The 22,108-nt window shown below is 48.0% G+C and overlaps 2 protein-coding genes across 2 annotated transcripts in view; one reads left to right on the top strand and one right to left on the bottom strand.

The window, feature by feature from the left end:
* Nucleotides 1–4,796: 4,796 nt before the first annotated feature.
* Nucleotides 4,797–9,933, bottom strand: MRPL34 (mitochondrial ribosomal protein L34). Its single transcript, XM_056867593.1, has 2 exons — nucleotides 9,896–9,933; nucleotides 4,797–5,179 (listed from the first exon to the last, which is right to left on the bottom strand). Exons 1-2 carry the CDS (start codon nucleotides 9,931–9,933, stop codon nucleotides 4,861–4,863), a joined length of 357 nt encoding a protein of 118 aa, XP_056723571.1. The 3' UTR covers nucleotides 4,797–4,860.
* A 3,559-nt stretch (nucleotides 9,934–13,492) lies between these two features.
* Nucleotides 13,493–22,108, top strand: part of ELL (elongation factor for RNA polymerase II) — a 47,149-nt gene continuing 38,533 nt past the window's right edge. Inside the window, exon 1 of the mRNA XM_056867514.1 lies at nucleotides 13,493–13,643. Within this exon, the coding sequence (XP_056723492.1) occupies nucleotides 13,512–13,643 (132 nt within the window). The 5' untranslated portion in view covers nucleotides 13,493–13,511. The remainder of the gene's footprint in view (nucleotides 13,644–22,108) is intronic.

Below are 22,108 nucleotides of genomic sequence, written 5' to 3'. Positions count from 1 at the left end.
CAAGCATTTGATAAACCCACCACAATTATATTAGTGACATCGCATTAATTTCTCATTTGAGTAAAGTGATGCTCAAAATCTTACAGCAAAGGCTGTTACCATGTATGGAACGAGAAATGCCTGCTGTTCCAGCTGGTTTCAGAAAAGGAAGAGGCGCTAGAGATCATATTGCAAATATACGCTGGTTACTGGAGCATACGAGAGAATTTCAGAGGAAAATCAGCTTGTTTCATAGATTACAGCAAAGCTTTTGACTGTGTGGATCATGAAAAGCAATGGCTGGTTTTAAAGGAAATGGGTGTGCCACTACATCTGATCGTTTTGATGTGCAACCTGTACTCTGGACAAGAGGCCACAGTTAGAACAGAATATGGAGAAACGGAATGGTTTCCATTTGGCAAAGGTGTCAGACAAGGATGTATTTTATCTCCCTATCTCTTCAATCTATACGCACAATATATAATTAGGAAAGCTAGATTAGATTTAGATTAAGGTCTAGTGAAAATTGGAGGGAGGAACATTAATAATTTGGGATATGCAGATGACACTACAGAAAATAGTGAATTTGAAACTACTACTGCTGAAAGTTAAAAGAGAAAGTGCCAAAGCAGGACTACAGCTGAACATCAAGAAAACAAAAGTAATGACTACAGGAGAATTACACAACTTTAAGGATGACAATGAGGAAATTGAAATTGTTAAAGACTCCACCATCAACGAAAAGGGAGACTGCAGCCAAGAAATCAGAAGGAGATTGAGACTAGGAAGGGCAGCCATGAAGGAGCTAGAAAAGATTTTGAAGTGTTAGGATGTGTCACTGGCCACCAAGACTAGATTAATTCATGCCATCGTATTTCCTATTACTATGTATGGGTGGGAAAGCTGGACAGTGAAGAAAGCTGATAGGAAGAAAATAGATTCCTTGAAACGTGGTGTTGCCAAAAAAACAAATCAGTGGGTTCTGGATCAAATCAAGCCTGAACTGACCCTAGAAGCTAAAATGACTAAACTGAGGCTATCGTATTTTGGTCACATCATGAGACTACAAGAGTCACTGGAAAAGACAGTCATGCTAGGAAAAGTTGAGGGCAGCAGGAAAAGAGGAAGACCCAACAAGAGATGGACTGACTCAATAAAGGAAGCCACAGCCCTCAATTTGCAAGATCTGAGCAAGGCTTTCAAAGATAGGACATTTTGGAGGACTTTCATTCATAGGGTCGCCATGAGTCAGAAGCGACTTGACAGCACTTAACACACACACATATAAACCCTGTTCTTACATACAATACACATGATAGAGTGAAAACTCAGCAAAATATAGGATAGTTAACGAATATGCAGTCCATATAGTCCATGAAAGAGTCTTCCAAAGCAAAGTGTAACTTGGATGTTCAAAACAACAATGGTTACTTCCAATTCAAGACGACCTCCATATATAAGTGGTGTGTGGATATTTACCATTATATATGGAGATTGTCTTGAATTGGAAGTAACCATCGTTGTTTTGAACATCCAAGTTACTGTGACAATAGACCTGGAAATTTATTAAAACATTGGGGGGGGGGAAAGTTGGAAAAGTTCAGAGGAGGGACACCTGAAGAGGGGAGGGGGTTGGAGTAAAGTCTGTGCTCTGGCCTGGAAGCAGAGAATACAAAAGATGGAACGGGGAAAAAAAAGTTAATTGGACTACTGAGGCACAGAAAAGTCCAAGATAAGAAACTAATTGGGTGCTTCAAAGGAAAAAACGTTAAGTTGTTCAAGTGCCAACTTATATGCAAATGATGGTATCCAAAACTGATCAATATTATATTAAATTGACTGTCTTAGAACCAATGAATAAAAAGATGCGGTAACCAATATGCAAACAGAGGGTTTCAAACAGAACTGTTATTAACCAGTAAGATTGCTTCATTTGTATTATGAGTAAACCAGTTAGAAGCGAGTAGAAATGTTAAATGGCCAATGATTAATAGGCAGAAACTTTGTAACCAATGAGCAAGTGTAATTAAAATATGAATAGATGATGCCGCCAAGAAAATGCATAGCTAATGAGTCCAGTGGGAGTAGATAAAATGAATCCTCTTGCCTTTGTTCAGGGCTCAGCTTTGGATGCTTTTTGAACCCAGAGATGGGTCTGCAGCTGCAAATAAACTGTTTTTCTCAAATTCCGGTCTGGGGTCTCTCTGTTCTAAGCCCAAGCCTATTTTTGCTGCAACATTACACTTTGCTTTGGAAGACTCTTTCATGGACTATATATGGACTGCGTATTCGTTAACTATCCCATATTTTGCTGAGTTTTCACTCTTTATCATATGTGTACTGTATGTAAGAACTGGGTTTATATAGTGTAAGTAATACAATTGTGAGTTTATCATATGCTTGGCATCCTGTACTTTTTTTTTAAATTCAGTTCTTGAGTAGTACAGAGGTATTGTGGTTTTTGTTTTGTGGCTGGAGGAACCTGCCAGGTATTTCCCTCCCCATTAATTTTTTTTAAAAAAATGCTGACTCTACACCAAGGCTCGATTGGAATCAACCTATACTGGGCTCTAGACAAAAGCACAGGTGCAATTTTTGTCGTAGTTGTTTTGCAAACCAGACCACAAATTGCTTTAGAAGCGAGGCCCAGCGGCCCAATTATTACAGGGACATCCATGTCATCAATGTGAAAAGGACACGTAAGCTGCAATATGTACATTTTATTCCCTGATTTACTCCAGGAATAAATTTGATCCAGCTATGCTGACCATCAGCTGGTAGGTGACCAGATGGTAGGCATAAGATGAAGTAACGTCTCCCCTCCACTTAACATATTTTTATTTTTAGGACTAATTCAAGGAATACATGCTGATTATAGTTGTAAGCCAACCTTCATCCCCAGTAAAAACTAAGTCTACGAAGGTGTGAGAACATTTAAAACCAGCACAGTGACCATTCACAGCAGCAAGGAACTAGACCATAATGCCACCTTCCCAAAGGAATTTGTAGACATTTAAAATGTCCAGAAAGTTTGATACCACAGGGGTAGGGAGTGGGGCGGGAATGGAAATTTTGGAGGAAACTGATATCCACAATACTTACAGTGCAATCCGTATACAGTTACTCCGTCTTAAACCCACTGAAATGAATGGGCTTAAACTGGAGTAACTCTCTTTAGGATTGCACTGTTATTGTCCTGTCAAACCTAAACTAATTTTACAGGTTTAACACCACAAAATGCATCGATAACTTACTTAGCATATAAAATTGCAACATTTGACATATTTATGGAATTTAAGTTATAAATGCCTTAGTTTTATACAAGCAAAACTGTAAATATACCCAATGCTTGAGAGAAAACTATGCTATTTTAGCACACCTATGTTAATTTTTTGTTATCTGATTAGAGACACCTAAGTTCCCAATTACATTTTCCCTTTTTCTCTGAGGCTTTGGTGTGGTTTTTGCCCCACCTCCCTCTGATCTTTTTTCTCCCTCTTGCAAGGTAGGTCAATAAGCTATTTTTTACCCAGCCTGTAAATAAATGTGTCAGAGCTGCTTGAGGGAGAGGTCAACCACACCAAGTCAAAAAGACAACAGAAAGCATGCAACTGTTGAGAAGCAATGAAAGCCCTGCGTGCTGTCTGCATGAAAATTAGGTATCCTTTTAGGTGCAGAAAGGCATCTTGGATTTAAGAGCTGAATATGTCTACAGCATGCCCACCTTGTCTTTAAAAGCATTTCTCTCATTCCGAAAGAAAAAACATTTGCTAGGAGGATATTTTTCAGTACTTCCCCAAATTCCCAATTTTTCCATCAGAAAAATTGAAAAGAAGAGTTGGTTTTTATATGCCAGCTTTCTCTACCACTTAAGGGAGACTCAAACCAGCTTACAATCACCTTCCCCTCCCCACAACAGACACCCTGTGAGGTGGGTGGGGCTGAGAGAGCTATAACAGAGCTGTGACTAGCCTAATGTCACCCAGCTGGCTTTATGTGGAGGAGGAGTGGGGAAACCAACCCGGTTCACCCGATTAGCCTGCACTGCTCATGTGGAGGAGTGGGGAATCAAACCTGGTTCTCCAGATCAGAGTCTACCGCTCCAAACCACCGCTCTTAACCACTACACCACGCTGGCTGTTAAACCTCTTAGAAAACGGGAAAAGATCAGTTTTTTCTGAATTTCCTCAGGTTTTTTTCTGGGCCTTCACACCTAAGCATACTTACCTGTGGATCTTTCCATAAAAAGTCAGGCTGCAAATTCTATTTCGACTTAATTTATACCTTGCCAGTCTCCCCCATAGTGACCCAAGAGCAGCTCATATAATTCTCCTCTCCTCGGTTCTCACAAAAACCCTGTAAGATAGCTTAGCATTGGATAGCTGGTAGTCAGTTTCAAGTATCTTTGATAGGGGAAATTATTTTGATAGTCATGAAATTGCATCTCTTAGCACTTCCAAGACAAAGCAAAAGACTCACTAAGCATGTTTCCCCTGTTGAAGGTATCAGTATGCCCACAGAACAGAGTATTAACCGCAGACTGTTGCACTCAGAACACACAAACACTCCATATGCACACAGCTGAGAGACAAAAAAGAGCATAAAGCTTGGTGTTATCTACACTTTTAATTGCATCTCAAATGTTCTGGTTTTTTTGTTTTGAAAGCATGAAACATTTATTTTTATACTAACAGAAAATTAGCTTCCAAATCAGAGGATCCCAAGGATTTCCCCCTTTCTCTTGAAAGGGCAGATTATGGCTAAGGTTGGCGCGTGGAAGTGCCCACCACATTTCTCCAACAAAGCAAAGAAAGCAGCTTGCTTGCAATTCTCTGGCTCTTCCTTCAGCTTTGTTCTTTTGGAGCGAACCCTCCCGAGCCATCAATGTGTCAAAGATTTCCTGCCCTTCAGCATACGGCGGAGGATCACCTCAATCCCGCTGGGTGTCCGGATGCGTTTGATCCAGCCGTGTTTATGTTTCCGTTTAATGTTTGATGGTTGGTATTCATTCCCCCGGGCTTTGGTGCGGATCTGCTGGTGACTCCATGGTAACCCTTGTCCTGGAAATCTCTGGCCGGCACCCACAGGGTCTAGTGAGATGCGGGGAGCCAGAGGCCGTTCCCATATCATGGGGGAAATGGAGGCAATCCCACGGCGGAAGAGGATGAAGGCAGTCCCTGGCTGCATCCAGAGAAGAGATCTTAAGATTGTGAAAGAGAGAAAAGAAAAATTGGATGGCCACAACTGGGGATATTCTCTGGTCCTCCCAAACACATGCTGTGTGCTTTTAGTTCAAAATAAGCTGAGTTCTAGTGGAAATAAAGGAACACGAATGTCCTGTTCTGCTTCCATTTATTCAATTTTTTAAATTTTTCTCAGAACTGAGAATAACTGCACACATTTTATATGGGAGACATATACAGCCCAGTATAACAACTTGAGACAATCTTACCAAATGTTTGTATAACTGGAAATATATAATACAACCTATATACATGCTGGTCTGATATATATTGTCTGTATATGTTTATATATCAGTAAATATGCGTGTATGTTTTACATCCCCCTTCTGGATGCACACCTTAACGTGGTGAGGGGGTTTGTGAGTGTCAGGGAAGCTGAGAGCAATACCGTAAGGGGTCTAGACTCTATCAAGAGACTAAACTCCTAGCAGAGTCACTCAAGACGGAATGGTCACAGCTGAGACACCAGACAAAGATGCATCCACCCCCTTAAGGGATCAATGGCCACATCCGCAGAAGAGAACAGGCAGTTCCAATGGGGATGGGGGTAGAGGAATCCCTGAAGGTTAGCTACTGGGCAGCAGCAGTAGTGGAAGGTGACACTGGCGGAAGATCTTTCGTAGACAACGGCAGTGCCACTACGGCTAACTCTGGTTAGTATTGCGCAGAAGAAGGCACTGGTAAACCACTTCTGACCAACCTTTACCTTGAAAACCCTATGATGAGACAATCCAAAATGAAAAAAGATATAGTGCTGGAAGATGGGACCCCCAGGTCGGATGGCACTCAATCTGCTACTGGGGTAGAGCAGAGGACAAGTACGAGTAGCGCTGTTCTTAATGATGCGATTGGACTAAAGCCGAAAGGACGTTCAGTGGTTGACATGAATAGATGCAAAAGGAAAGTCCGAAGCTGTTCGACGCATATAATAGGAACATGGAATGTGAGAAGCATGAATCAGGGTAAGCTTGAAATTGTTAAACAAGAAATGGAACGCATGGACATTTCAGTCCTGGGAGTAAGTGAATTAAAGTGGACTGGATTAGGACATTTTCAATCAGAAAATTACAAAGTGTTTTATTCAGGGAATGACAAAAAGAGAAGAAACGGAGTTGCTTTAATAGTGAGGCAAGATGTAGCAAAGGCAGTCAGGAGCTATAATGCAAAGTCTGACCGAATAATATCAATCAGACTTCAGGGAAAGCCTATCAACATAAGCATCCTTCAGGTTTATGCCCCAACTACAGATGCTGATGAGGAAGAAATTGAAAGTTTTTATGCCAGTGTTCAGGAAGAAATTGATCACACACCTAAACAAGATATGCTGATAATCATAGGTGATTGGAACGCAAAAGTAGGAAACAAAGCAGAATCAAATGTTGTTGGCAGATTTGGGCTAGGAGCACGGAATGAAGCAGGAGAACGCCTCGTAGAATTCTGTGAAGACAACAATCTGTTCATTGCAAACACATGTTTCAGGCAACCAAATAGACGATTGTATACATGGACATCACCAGACGGCCAGTATAGAAATCAAATAGATTATATAATTGGAAGCAGAAGATGGAGAAGCTCTATTCTCTCGGCCAAAACAAGACCAGGAGCCGACTGTGGTACAGATCATGAATTGGTAATATCGAAAATCAAGATAAAGCTTAAGAAAAACACCAAAACATTCATAGCACCAAAATACAATCTAAGCAATATTCCGGAAGAGTTTAAAGACCATGTAAGGAACAGATTTGCATTACTAAGTTCAAGTGAATGTAAACCTGAAGAACTATGGGTGGAAACTAGAAATATTATCAAGGAAGAATGTGCAAAGACTATTCCTGTAGCCAAAAGAAAAGAAAAACCTCGATGGATGTCTGAGGAAACTCTTAAAATTGCCAGAGATAGACGAGAAGCAAAAGTAGAAGGTGACAGAAATAGAATCAAAAGTCTAAGTGCAACGTTCCAGCGACTAGCACGTAGAGACAAAGAGACCTATTATAATAACCAGTGTAAAGAAATAGAAGAGAACAACAAAAAAGGAAGAACAAGAGATCTGTTCCACAAGATCCAAGAAATCAAAGGGAAATTTAAAGCATGGTTAGGCATGCTGAAAGATCAGCAAGGAAATATATTAACTGAACAGGACAAAATAAAGAAAAGGTGGGAACAATACACTGAAGAACTATACAGAAGAGATGAAAGGATAAAAGATTCTTTCCAAGAAGAATCTTTTGAAGAAGAACCTACAGTTTTAGAAAGTGAAGTGAAAACTGCATTGAGAGCAATCGGGAGAAACAAATCACCAGGAGCAGATGGGATATCAATAGAGCTATTTCAAGCCACAGAAACGGTGTCCATCAAAATCTTGACAAGAATATGCCAACAGATATGGAAAACAAAACAATGGCCCACAGACTGGAAACGATCCATTTACATTCCAATTCCCAAGAAAGGAGACATCAAAGATTGCAACAACTATCGGACCATTGCATTAATTTCTCATGCAAGTAAAGTGATGCTCAAAATCTTACAGCAAAGGCTGTTACCATATATGGAATGGGAAATGCCTGATGTTCAAGCTGGTTTCAGAAAAGGAAGAGGCACTAGAGATCATATTGCAAATATACGCTGGTTACTGGAGCGTACGAGAGAATTTCAGAAGAAAATCAGCTTGTGTTTCATAGATTACAGCAAAGCTTTTGACTGTGTGGATCATGAAAAGCTATGGCTGGTTTTAAAGGAAATGGGTGCCACTACATCTGATTGTTTTGATGCGCAACCTGTACTCTGGACAAGAGGCCACAGTTAGAACAGAATATGGAGAAACGGAATGGTTTCCAATTGGCAAAGGTGTCAGACAAGGATGTATTTTATCTCCCTATCTCTTCAATCTATATGCAGAACATATAATTAGGAAAGCAGGATTAGATTTAGATGAAGGAGTGAAAATTGGAGGGAGGAACATTAATAATTTGAGATATGCCGATGACACTACATTATTGGCAGAAAATAGTGAAGATTTGAAACAACTACTGCTGAAAGTTAAAAGAGAAAGTGCCAAAGCAGGACTGCAGCTGAACATCAAGAAAACAAAAGTAATGACTACAGGAGAATTACACAACTTTAAGGTTGACAATGAGGAAATTAAAATTGTTCAAGACTTTCTATTCCTTGGTTCCACCATCAACCAAAAGGGAGACTACAGCCAAGAAATTAGAAGGAGATTGAGACTGGGAATGGCAGCCATGAAGGAGCAAGAAAAGATTTTGAAGTGTAAGGATGTGACTCTGGCCACCAAGACTAGATTAATTCATGCCATCATATTCCCTATTACTATGTATGGGTGTGAAAGCTGGACAATGAAGAAAGCTGATAGGAAGAAAATAGATTCCTTTGAAATGTGGTGTTGGAGGAGAGTGTTGCGGATTCCGTGGACTGCCAAAAAAACAAATCAGTGGGTTATAGATCAAATCAAGCCTGAACTGACCCTAGAAGCTAAAATGACTAAACTGAGGCTGTCGTATTTTGGTCACGTCATGAGACGACAAGAGTCACTGGAAAAGACCGTCATGATAGGAAAAGTTGAGGGCAGCAGGAAAAGAGGAAGACCCAACAAGAGATGGATTGACTCAATAAAGGAAGCCACAGCCTTCAATTTGCAAGATCTGAGCAAGGCTGTCAAAGAAAGGACATTTTGGAGGACTTTCATTCATAGGGTCGCCATGAGTCGGAAGCGACTTGATGGCACTTAACACACACACACATGTTTTACATGGGTTTCAGTTGACCACTGAGGAAGGCCAAATAGGCCAAAATGAGTCTGGCATGTGGTTATAGTATATCAACCTTAGGAAATGCCATTGTGCTGTTTTAACGTTTTTTAAAATATTTTTTTTATCTTGACATGGCAACTTAAATAAATTATAGTTTCATTATCTATATGTTTTATTTATACCCACCCAACCTTGGGTACCCAGCTTCTGTTTTCTAGGATGAATTTCATTCCCCTTTTCTCTTTTTTCTTCTAACAGGGCAGAATGAAAACCACACATGCCCCACCTGGGTCAGAGTGGGTGGTTTCAGGTCCTCTTTATTAAGATCCAACACACTACATACGTTCAGATGAGCTCTCCCTCCCCCCAATTCCATTCCCCCCCCCCGGGCCTTCACATCTCTACCCAAGAGAATATTTTAGTAACAAGGATTTATCTCACACAATGAACATAGCCAGGACGAAGGAAAGAAACCTGGATGTCCCCAGTTGCTCTTCTTTCCGTGAATACTACTTTCCGCTCAACTTGCACCACAAATGGCCCTCAGCGCATGCTCAGAAGCTCCTGTTCCAGCATTATTTAAGGCACTGTTTAAGCTCAGCGCATGCCATAAGCACATGCTCAGAAGCTCCTGTTCCAGCATTTAGTTAAGACACTGTTTAAGCTCAGAAACCCTTACCCTGCACTAAAGGCAGTCTATGCATTGCTTTGGGGTCATTTTGGTTGGTCCCAGTAAAGCATGACGTGGCTTTTGCTTGATCTGCACAACCTCTTGGTCTGAGAACCCATGCTCACTGGCTCACTTTCCCCAGCATCATTTAAAGGTACTCTGCAGCAGCTCAGAGGCCCCCTTTACTCAGCACTGAACCCCCCCACTCCCCCACCGAGGTCTACCAGGCCTTTTACCTGGCTCCCCCAGGTCCCATCAGGGCTCCCAGTCCCATCATCGCTTCTGCCACCTCCAAGCAACGACCGCGCTCATTGGCCCAAGCTGACGAGCCAATCAACAACGCGGCGGCCCGAAAGAGCTGCGAGGGGGTTGGACGCGGCGCGTGGGATTCTGGGAGGCGCCAGGCCTTTGGCTGGCTTCCCTGCGCCTTCCGCGGAGTGGCTGAGGGGGAAGCCAAACCCCGTCGTCCCCACTCACCAATCAAATTACCTCATGTGATCAGCTGCGCCGGTCGTCCAATCACCGTTTGGGCAAATGACGGCGTTCCCCCTCGCCGTCCTGATACGTCACGCAGCCTAGCAACAAGGTGAAAGAGGAAAACACTCCATTACCCAGCACGCTCCGCGAGGCCCTCTTTTTAAAAAAGCCCTTTAACGGTAACTTTTTAACTAGACGCACGTACCGTAATTGAGGAATTATAGTGTATATATTAAATTACGTACATTTTTTTCTTACTTCATATCATCTCGGGGCCTTCACGCTTTTTATTATTCTGTCAACCGACCAGTGGGAATTTCCAAGTGGGAAAAAAATGCTACCCAGCGACCTTTGCGGCACACCGCGCCTGCGCATTAGGCATCAGTGGGGGTCAGGCTTTGTGAGCCGCCTCGGGCGGCGTATTTGTGTTTATGCTAGCCGTAAATGCCTGTTTATAACTGGGCGATTTGGCCTTTGCGGGGCAAATACTCAAAAGCAATGGGCAAGACGGGGAAATATAAAACCTGTACTTTCATAGAATCATAGAGTTGGAAGGGACCACCAGGGGTCATCTAGTCCACCCCCCTGCACAATTCAGGAAATTCACAACTACCTCCCCCCCACACACACCCAGTGACCCCTACTCCATGCCCAGAAGATGGACAAAATGCCCTCCCTCTCATCATCTGCCTACGGTCACAGAATCGCACGAAGGCTCACAGTGAATAAATTCGAAAACACTGTAATAATGCAATTCAAATATACAAATTAATAATTGTTCACAATTCAAATATACAAATCTTGCAATTGAAACTTAGAACAAATCATCTAAAGTCCATAACAAATGGTCAGTCAAATCTACGTTTGTGTAGCTGTGTACTTGCTGTAAGGCAGACGAGACCAAACGGAGAAGTTCTTAACAGTCACGAAGCTCCTGGCGGCAGCAGCGTGGAGAGCGGAGCACAGCCGGTGTAACAAGAAACACAATGGAGGCAAAAAATCGGTCGTGAACCCGACTGGCCAGAAGCGGGGAGCGGAGTCCTCCGTTCAGCTGGGCAAATCTCAGCAGGAGTAAGTAGCCAGAAATAGAGAACAGAGCCCTCCGAGCAGCTGGGCAGGTCCCAGCAAAGAGAGGGTCCCAGCACGGGCAGGAACGCCACTTCCAGAATGCATTTTCGCTGAAATATTAGCTTCGTCAGCCTGTTCAGAAATTATATTCAAACACCTCCGAGGGTTTAGAGTTTCAATCACTCATGCGAGTTGAAGGTGTGAGACTTCAGTCACTCAGTTTTAGCTGAAGTAACTGGCTTTTGTAGGGGCTGGGATATGCAAGATACTAGCATCAGTGTTTTGGGGATCTCAAGTCCTTAATTTGTTAAATCATGCTGCATTGATGAATTCTAGCTCAGCAATTTCTCACTGAATGCTGCACTTTCAAGAAAACTTTTAGCTGAATTTTTAGTTCAACTGGATGTGAGGGCGATCTGGCTGTGACATCTGTCACCCCGTTGATCGCCAGGGTTGATTTGGCTGATCTGGCTGGCTAGGCGGGTGTCCCCTTCCTCCCTCACCGCTCCATGTGTGTGCCTTCCAAACCTGCGCATTCGGTGGAAGAGGACGACCATCCCAGATAGGAGTGTAACATTCTTCATTTTAGTTCAACCACAGCCCGGTTAGACTAAAATGTTTCCCCCACTGTTTGTGTGAATAATGAATTTTAAATGTCAGATTTGTGTCCGTTTATTCCTACCCAATTGGCCTGTTTGCCCAGCGTAGAGAGTTAAAGAGCATAACGAAGGCCTAAATCTCGTTGGAGGATGAGCCAGGCTCGAGAACAGTGTAGCTGAGGTCATCAAGCCCTGTGACTGAGTTGGTTTGGTGTACATGATAGCAATGTTGACATCTAAGCTTGCTGTGGGGTCTGGTTACTATGTTTATGTCTCTGTAGAGGGTGCCTTGTGGCTAGTGAGAGGTAGTTTTAGGTTCATTCATAATTGATTGAATTGTGCTTCTGTCTTTAATCGTAAGACGCCTTGAGCCGTAAAGGGAAAGGTAGGGTATAAACATTTTCACAACAAATACAATAATTTATAGAAACACATTCTGTCCCAATATCAAACTGGGTCTTTATTTCATCTGCTTGGCAGTTGTAGTTTATGTTTACACTCTAGTGGCGTCTTAGGAAATTTGGGATATTGTTTTATATGACTTTTTAGAGGGCTATTTTTAGGGTTGCCAGGTCCCTCTTTGCTACCAGGGGGAGGTTTTGGGGGCGGAGCCTGAGGAGGGCAGGTTTGGGGGAGGGGAGGGACTTCAATGCCATAGAGTCCAAGCTACAACACAGTGATACATTTTTGTCCCCATCACTAATGTTAAACTTATCTAAGAGATCATCAGATGATATTTAATGTCCCAGCCATTAGATGCCGATTAATGTTCGGTAACTGTTACTGCGTTTATCACTTGTACTTGCAATTGTGTGTGTGTGTTAAGTGCCGTCAAGTCGCTTACGACTCATGGCAACCCTATGAATCAAAGTCCTCCAAAATGTCCTATCTTCACAGCCTTGCTCAGATCTTGCAAATTGAAGGCCGTGGCTTCCTTTATAGCAGTGGTTCCCAACGTGGGGCACAGGCCCCACAGGGGGCAGTTTGAAAGCTGGTGTAGACCAGGTAAATGGCCTTTTAAGACTTCCTCCACGTGAATAGGAGTTCACTATTTGAATAATAAGAATTATATGTCGGGTGGGGGGCATCAGGATTTTAGAGATGCTTAGGTGGGGCATGGCCAAAAAAAGGTTGGGAACCCAAGCTTTATAGAGTCCGTCCATCTCTTGTTGGGTCTTCCTCTTTTCCTGCTGCCCTCCGCTTTTCCTAGCATGACGGTCTTTTCTTGCAAAAAAAAGGTTGGGAACCCAAGCTTTATAGAGTCCATCCATCTCTTGTTGGGTCTTCCTCTTTTCCTGCTGCCCTCCGCTTTTCCTAGCACGACGGTCTTTTCTTGCAATTATAACAACCAAATAGTAAAAAAAAAATAAAAAAATCAACTACTAACTTTGATAATATAGTTTGTAAAGCCCTATATAAATATTCTCTGCTGGGTTATTTAAGCTAACGCTAGGGACTTCGCATGGGCAGGAAGCTTTCTTTAAGTTTCGTGCGGAGGGGAGAGAGAGAGAGGAAGAGACTCCATTTCCCGGCGTGCTTGGCGGCGGCGGCCGCGCACGGCGGTGACGTCGGCGGCCAAGGATGGGGGCGTGCCGAGGGGGAGAGAGGGAGAGCGAGAGTGGGCGGGCTGCTGCATAATAGATGAGGGGGCGTGCCCGGGGCCCCTCCGCCGCTGCCGTTGCCGCCGCCGCCGCCGGAGGCTCTCAAGATGGCGGCGCTGGCGGAGCGGGGCTACGCGCTGTCGTGCGGGCGGCTGGGCCGCGGCACCCGCGTCTCCGTCTTCCACGTCAAGCTCACCGAGTCGGCCCTCCGCGCCTTCGAGGCCTACCAGGGACGCAAGGTGGGTCGGTGGGGGGGGGGAGAGGAGGGAGGGGGGCTATCCCCCCCAAATATGAGGGGTCTGAAGGAGGAATTGGGGGGGGGGTCCAGTGGGCAGACTGGACGACTCCCCCTCCCCCGCCAGCCGTCGAAGGTTTGGGGAGGGTGGTTCAAGGGGGGGGAAAGAAGCTGTTTCCCCCCCCTTGCAAGTGTCCCCCCACCCACGCAAGGTGAGGAGGGAGAGGGGGGCTCTTCCCCACCCCCAAAATATGAGGGGTCTGAAGAAGGAATTGGGGGGGGGGGTCCAGTGGGCAACCGTCGAAGGTATGGCGGAAGATTTGGGGTGGGGAGTGGTTCAAGGGGGGAAGCAAGTGCCCCCCACACACAAGGTGGGGAGGGGGCTCTTCCCCACCCCCAAAATATGAGGGGTCTGAAGAAGGAATGGGGGGGTCCAGTGGGCAGCCGTCAAAGTTATGGCGGAAGATTTGGGGAGGGGGGTTCAAGGGGGGAAGCAAGTGTCCCCCACACACAAGGTGGGGAGGGGGCTCTTCCCCACCCCCAAAATATGAGGGGTCTGAAGAAGGAATGGGGGGGTCCAGTGGGCAGCCGTCAAAGTTATGGCGGAAGATTTGGGGAGGGGGGTTCAAGGGGGGAAGCAAGTGTCCCCCACACACAAGGTGGGGAGGGGGCTCTTCCCCACCCCCAAAATATGAGGGGTCTGAAGGAGGAATTGGGGGGGGGGTCCAGTGGGCAGCCGTCGAAGGTATGGCGGAAGATTTGGGGAGGGGGGTTCAAGGGGGGAAGCAAGTGTCCCCCACACACAAGGTGGGGAGGGGGGCTCTTCCCCACCCCCAAAATATAAGGGGTGTGAAGGAGGAATTTGGGGGGGGGGCACAGTAAGCAGCCGTCGAAGGTATGGTGGAAGATTTGGGGAGGGGGGGTTCAAAGGGAGGGAAAGCAGCTGTCCCCCCCCCCTGCAAGTTTCTTCCGGTTTCTTCTCTCCTCCGCACTCGAAGAAAATAAAAGCAGACTTCATGGGGAGAGGGAGAAACCCCACCTAAATCTTTTTTTGGGGGGGAGAAGCGGCCCCAAATATAATGTATGGGGGGGGAGGGCCTGGTCAGGAAGGTGCTGTGGGAAGGCAGGTTGCTGTCGTTGCACCCCACCCCCCGCAGAAATGACAAGAGAGCCCCTCCCCCCTTCTTCGTATGGGGGGGACCCAGGACAGGAGGAGGGAAAAGGAGATTCCACCACCAACACACACACACACCCCAGCACAAAAAGCTTCCCCTCCCTCGTCAATAGTGGGAGAATGCTTCGAAGAGAGGGGTGGGATGCCAGGAAACAGCCCCCCCCCCACTACGAGTCTCCCCCTGGCTCTGAGAGGGGGGCCGAGGAGATCTAGGGAGCCCCTTCGTATATTGGGGTGCAGGAGAAGAATAAAGGAGGTGTTGAAAGAGGTGCTCCTAAGCTGGAGACCCCCCACACACACACGCCACCGCCACCATCCCTGCAAATGGGAGGGCCACATGAATTGCCGAGAGGGGCGGGTCAGGGTTTTAGCTTGAAGGGGGGGATGAGTAGAACAAAAAAAAAGGGTTGGAGAGAACCCCCATTTCCCCCACACCATAGTGGAAAATTGGTTTGACAGGGATGCTTCAGGGAATCATAGGGTTGGGAGGGATCACCAGGGTCATCTAGTCTAACCCCCCTGCTCAATGCAGGAAATTCACAACTACCTCCCACCCCCCCCACACACACACCCCCAGATACCCACTACTCCATGGCCAGGATGCCCTCCCTCTCATAATCTGCCTAAGGTCATAGAATCAGCAAGGGGGGACCCTTTTTGGTGGCAGCCGATGCGGGGCGGGGGCTTCCTACTGATATGGGGTTTTGCAGCTTTCCTTTGGGGGGCTGGGGGTTGATTGAAATAGGGAGGCTTGGCTAAAGGGAAAGGTGAGGGTGGATGGGAGGGCTCAGAGGGGGAGACCCCACCCTTCTCACTGTGAAGGATCAGGTTGGGTTTTTTGAGGAGGGGGATAAGAGAGAAGAAAGGTGACCTGGTAATTCAGTGTTAACCCTTCTTTGATGGGCAGTCTCCCATCATTTGGGGAGGGGGGCAGACTGGGGGAACCAGGAGTCCAGAAGAACAGCTGTTCTCTTGGCAGGAGGGGGGTGTCCTTTTAGGAAATTCCCCCCTAGGCCTGGGCTGAGGTGGCCCCGACCCGCAGCAGGGAGTTTGCAGGATGTGGGCTGTCGTGCATTACTGGCAGGCTGGCGCTTACTCAAAAATGAAGGCTGGAGCAGGCTTCCGGGTTACACAGAACTCTTCTTCGGGGCTGGTTACTGCAAATCCATAGCTGGTTGAGGGTGTCGCGGAGCCTGTTCTGGGTTGCGTTGGCAGATGCATCTTTATTTTTTAGCATTGAAAAATAATGCAGAAACACCTCCTGAATGCTATCCTTCCCCCGCCTGCATAACTTGGAAGCTCGCAGTCTCCTCTGTGGACGCCAGCTGGCTCAGACACCCTGCCACTGGTGAAGCAGGGTTGACGTGGCAGCGCTTGTGCCGGCCTGCTGCCTGACTTCTGGGCTGGCCGGGGTAGCCTTTCACACGTGCACCAAGACAGGAATGGTTGACTCACTCTCCAACCCCCAACCCCCAATCCCGGGCCAGTCGATGAATTCGGTGACTCGCCTGCTGGGGGGTTGGTGTTGAAGAGGAAAGAGAAGGCATCCCTATGCCCCCCCCACAGGGCACCTACAGCTAATCTGGCTTCTGCTTGCGTCTGTGACCCCCAGTGGCAGAGACCCTGGATTAACTTGGGGGTGAGGGGGCCAAGCCGTTGCCTTTCTGAGGCCTTTATTGGGTGGGTGGGTGTGAACTCTTGGAAAGAAGAACCAAAGCTTAAACAGGGGGAAAAGTCCGCCTTGTTGCTTCTCTTTCCGGAGGGTGTGTGTGTGTGATATCTCCAAAGCAGAAAGACCCCATCTCTTCTCTCTACCCTGTTTTGCTTGGGGCCCGTCCTTGTGCCCTCCCCAGTCAACAGCCGCGTCTTGCTCGCCAGACTCCTGATGGTGCAGCCGCCGCCTCGTGGGTCTATTTTTAACCCTGGGGTGTGGGTTACCCGAAGCCTGGAGAGGAGGTTAAGGCTAAATTCCATGCTTGCAGCGCTGATCGGCTGAGGCCCAGTCTCATTCACGCCACGGCTGCTTCTGGCTCAGTTGGGGCGAAGCCGAAAGGGTGTGTGGGGGCAACGGGGGTGCACTTCTCTGAAGTGCGGCTCTCACTCTTTGGTTTGGGAATACCTTTGCTGTGTCAGATGCTTCATGAGGAGTGGGAGATGGTGTGGGGCTCACTTTGCTCATGAAGATGGGGGCCTGCTCCCCCTCGTCCGTGTCCTGCCTAGTGTTTCCGTCCAGACCTTAGGAAGAATTTCCTAACTGAGCGGTTCCTCGATGGGTCAGGCTTCCTCGGGAGGTAAAGAGCCAGCATGGTGTAGTGGTTAAGAGCGGTGGTTTGGAGCAATGGACTTTAATCTGGAGAACCCGGTTCAATTCCCCATTCCTACATACGAAGCTAGCTGGGTGACCGTGGGCTAGTCACAGTTCTCTTAGAGCTCTCTCAGCCCCACCTACCTCACAGGGTGTCTGTTGTGGGGAGGGGAAGGTAAGGTTTGATTCTTCCTTAAGTGGTAGAGAAAGTCGGTGTAGAAAAACCAACTCTTCTTCTTCCCTGGAGGTTTTTAAGAAGAGGTTAGATGGCCATCTGTCAGCAATGCTGATTCTGTGACCTTAGGCAGATCATGAGAGGGAAGGCATCTTGGCCATCTTCTGAGCATGGAGTAGGGGTCACCGGGGGTGTGGGGGGGAGGCAGTTGTGAATTTCCTGCATTGTGCAGGGCGCTGGACTAGATGACCCTGGAGGTCCCTTCTAACTCTATGATTAAACCCCCCTCCCCCCATGCAGCTGGCTGTAGGCACGTCAGGCTCTGCTGCGTCTCTGCGAGGTGGACAGTGACCTCAGAATGTCCACTACCGTGGTGTACTTGTGGCTTTGCAGCCACGTGGCCGTCCGACAGGTCAGGACGAAGGCTGATGGTCTTGCAGATGTGAAATTGGTGCCTGGGCCCTTGAGAAGCACCCTGGCCTTTCTACAGAGGTTAAGGGCCTTTTCACGCAGTCTACCTGCTGGCATAGGTGTGAATGTGACTAGCGGGTGTTTGAATCTGCGTGTGCCACACAAGGGTGAGCTAGGAGTGGCTGTGGCACCCCGTCATGCGTCCAAACTTTGGTTTGTTCCTGTGTTCTGCTGCTGTTGCTCGCGGAGGGCTGGGCCTGGCCTCGAGGACCAGAGTCAGGTTCCCCCAAGTGACAGAGCAGCTCTCTGGCCTGAACTGCAGTTCAGCGTCTGCCGTTTCGGGATGCCTTCTCAGCCTTTCCTGAGTTGTGGGAGAGGAGGGGGCATGGCCGAGGCCTCTCCAAGCACGATCTGAGACCGGGAAGTGCCAGCGTGGTGTAGTGGTTAAGAGCGGTGGTTTGGAGCGGTGGAATCTGGAGAACCGGGTTTGACTCCCCACTCCTCCACATGAGCGGCGGAGGCTAATCTGGTGAACTGGGTTTGCTTCCCCACTCCTGCACATGAAGCCAGCTGGGTGACCTTGGACTAGTCACAGCTCTCTAAGCCCCACCTACCTCACAGGGTGTCTGTTGTGGAGAGGGAAGGTGATTGTAAGCCTGTTGGAGTCTCCCTTAAGTGGTAGAGAAAGTCTGCATATAAAAACCAACTCCTTCTTCCTCCTGCAGTGGATCAGTGCTGCTCTGATAAAAGCGCTTTGGAGTTGCCTTGAAGTCTTCACCCATTGCACTGGGGCTTATTTGTAAATCGAAGTCCCTGCCTGGTTTTATAAACTCGCCAGGCGGCTTACTAAACCAAATATGGCCGTTGCCCGTTAAAGCAAGGACGCAAACTTTGAGGAACGGTATGTTTTTAAAGCGCCAGCCCAAAGCCTTGTCTGATGCACGGCGGGTCGTTGTGTACGTGTACGGTCTGTGAGACTGACCTTAAATGACAAAATGTCCTGCTATTGTCTTCTAAGCATTTGCTCAATCCTCAGAAGTCGGGGAGAACACTAACCATCGTGGTGTAGTGGTTAAGAGCAGTGGTTTGGAGAGATGGACTCTGATCTGGAGAGCCAGGTTTGATTCCCCACTCCTCCACATGAGTGGCAGAGACTAATGTGGTGAACTGGATTTGTTTCCCTGCTCCTACACATGAAGCCAGCTGGGTGACCTTGGGCTAGTCACACTCTCTCCACCCCACCTTTCTCACAGGGTGTCTGTTGTGGGGAGGAGAAGGGAAGGTGATTGTAACCCAGGTTGATTCTCCCTTAAGTGGCAGAGAAAGTCGACATATAAAAAACCAGCTCTTTTCTTCTTTTGTATTCTAAGTATTTGCTCAATCCTCAGAAGATGGGGAAACACTAACCATTTGGGTGCCAGGTAGGTGGGATTGAAGCCTCCCCTCTAACAGGTGATGGGGATGGGTTGAGAAACAGGGAGAGCTGTCCCAGACTGGCCCACCTGCAGGCCATGGGGCAAAGTGGACTCTCCCCTGGGGCTGGAGCAAAATGCGGCCCCTTGGGAGGCTGCACGCGAGCGTTGTTGCGTGGCCCCATCGCACACAGCATCCTCTTTGAGGCAGCAGGTGCCCGAGCCCACCAGATCCCAGATGAGAAGTCTGTGGTGGAGCTGCCGGTGCACGTGTTGTGGGCCAATCCGGTGGCCGGGTGCTGCTTCAGGCCTCCGCGTGGCCTAGGCCAGTCTGAATGCCGTCGTGTTTCCTTCGGGTGTCTAGGAATTAGCAAAGATCCCGTTGCTGTGTTGCCGCCGCCTCGGTGCTGCCTCTGCAGGAAAGGCGAAGGCTGGCCCAGGCGAGTGCGGCTCTTATTTGTGTATTTTTTCCAGCCCCACCCTATATTTAAACCTTCCCCCACAGCCTCTGTCCAGTGATTTTCTCCAGCAGCCAGGCAGACCTGTATTCATCCCCCGCGAGTTGTCCCTCCTCTCGCTCGCTGGTGCCAGGGCCCTGTCGTAACCGCAGCCCGATGGCGTCACCCGAGCCAGAGGGCGGTTGTGACATCCCAAAACGAGTCTGCCTCTGGGCCCTTGGTTCAGCAAGCATGGCCCTTCTTGGCTTGAGTGTCCCTCTGTGGCCTGGCAGGGACGCAAGGTGGCTGGGAAATAGCACACATGTCCCGACCTCTTGTTTGTCTCCTTTTTGGTAATGTGTGGGGCTTGTCTGTGGACAGTTCGTTCTTTTTGCCTTCTGGAAAATTTTTGCAATGTGCAGATCCCAAAGCCAGCCGGTCCGTAGTGATCTTCTGCTCCCTTCTCTCCACGCCGCTTCGGCCTGAGTTTGGGATTGCTCGCCTTAGGCCTTTGCAAGCTCGCCAATATCGATGAAAATGGTGTGAGTTTTTCACGATAATTGATTTTGCTCCTTTCTGGTTGCGCCGGAGTCTGCTTCGCGCCCTCCCCTCTCAAGTCGTTCTGGCAATTTTGCATTGCCAGCCCACAGGCAACAGTTTCAGCCTGCCCTTACTGTTCCTCCTCTTTCTCGAGCAGCTTTTCACACACAGGCTCCACATGTTACTAGTCCACAAAGAATGCTTAACCATCCTGTGTGCCCACAGGTGCCTGTTAGTCATTGCTGCTTCATGGAGCTGCAGAAGGGTGCTGTTCTCCGGCTCTCTTTGCCGAGAGCGCAGGCTGTGAGCCAGAGCTCGCCGGTCCAAATCTCACACCGCTATGTCTTCTTCCCCTCGGCCTCCTCATCTCCCTCGTGGCAGTAACGCCACCAGCCTTCCTTACAGGCCGAAGGGGCAGGTGCGTCTTTGAGTGCTTGGGGGAAATTGCTGTCTGAATCCTGCTGCCAAAAGGCGAGGCTTTAACCTTGTGTTTGGAGGATGGTTCCTGTTCCTGTCTGATGAGGAAACCTCATTTCTTTTTGGAACTTTGGGTTCTTCTCGGTTTTTCCTATAAGCAGGGAAGGATTGCCTCCGTTTCGTGTCGGGCCAGAACCAACAGGTTGAAATTAAATCAAAAGAGTTTTTATCTAGACATTAGGAAGAATTTTCGAACAGAGCGGTTCCTCAGTGGAACAGGCTTCCTCGGAAGGTGGTGAGCTCTCCTTTCCTGGAGGTGTTTAAGCAGAGGCTAGATGGTCATCTGTCAGCAATGCTGATTGTATGACCTTAGGCAGCTCATGAGAGGGAGGGCATCTTGGCCATCTTCAGGGCATGGAGTAGGGGTCACTGGGGGTGTGTGGGGGGAAGGTAGTTGTGAATTTCCTGCATTGTCAGGGGGTTGGACTAGATGACCCTGGTGGTCCCCCCCAATTCTATGTCCAATAGGAGTTTGGTTGCTGTGGAGTTTGGCAGCAAATCAGGAGTTGGCCCTCCTTCCTTGCACCCTGTGGTAGTAGTTAACTTAGTGTGGGGGGTGGAAATAAAAGGAGAAATAAAAGGAATAAAATTTCAGCAGCGGCGAAATGTTTTGCGGCATCATTTGCCAAGCACACAGGCCTGAGCTGGCTGGGCCTGGGCCAAGAAGCCGGGTGGCTTTAGGAGAATCCTGACCAAGAAGCTTATGTGGTTCCCCTGGCTACATTCATGGGATGGCCGCTCCAGAGCATGTGGCTTTTGACCTCTCAAGGTGCGCACGGAGGGAGTGGAAGGTGAGGGTGTGTGCCCTCCTGTAGCCCCTTGCCACCCTGTCTGCATCCCACGCAGGGCAGGGCAGGCGCCCAGTGGGGTGGCCCGTGAGCTTTTTGTCGCTTGTATACTATCTTGTATACAAGCTTGCACTTGTAAATAATAGAGCACTTTTTGCATTACTATTGTGAGCTTGATACCTTTGTTTCTCCACAGTTCGCTGTTGGTATCTGTGCTGTATTTTTGCTTAGCTGTATACAATCTCAAGCAAGGAAAGGGTCTGCAGCAGCAGCTGGGGGTGGGGGAGGGAGTGCCAGCGGATCTGCGGTAGCCATTTCGGAGCCCAGCTTCCAGAGGGCTGGAATGTGCTGTGCTCAGAACCATGCTGAAGTTCACAGTTTTGCCAGCCTGGCAGGCGGCGGGAGCCCCTCCCTGCAGCAGCATCCGAGCCCTGCCAAGGTAGTTGCCTCGTGCGAGCAAGCCCTGTAGCCTTCCTGGGGAGAGGATTCCACAACGGCATCACAGATCCCACACACCTGGAGCTTCCTTATAGCCCATCACACACCCCTGGACCACCGAACTCAGGTCTCCGGGACTGAAGGCCTTTCACATCCCTGGCTACCAAGGATCTTTCTTCCACTGGAGGTTGACCCAAGGACCTTTGGCCTAGTAAGCACATGCTCCACCATGGAGCAGTGAGCTGCCTGCTTCTCCCCCCCCCCTCGGGGGGCTCCCACTGAGCCACTTGGTGAGGGCGCTTGATGTGTTTG

This window comes from Euleptes europaea, chromosome 2 (assembly GCF_029931775.1).
Source record: "Euleptes europaea isolate rEulEur1 chromosome 2, rEulEur1.hap1, whole genome shotgun sequence".
NCBI classification, from domain to species: domain Eukaryota; kingdom Metazoa; phylum Chordata; class Lepidosauria; order Squamata; family Sphaerodactylidae; genus Euleptes; species Euleptes europaea.
The sequence above is the reverse complement of the archived record's forward strand: the minus strand, read 5'-3'. Positions and strand labels throughout refer to the sequence as shown.

Coding starts and splice junctions, on each gene's coding strand:
- MRPL34 (XM_056867593.1), bottom strand. CDS start 9,933: ATGGGACTGGGAGCCCTGATGGGACCTGGGGGAGCCAG. Junction 5,180..9,895: donor ATGGGACCTGGGGGAGCCAG/GTAAAAGGCCTG, acceptor CACAATCTTAAG/ATCTCTTCTCTGGATGCAGC.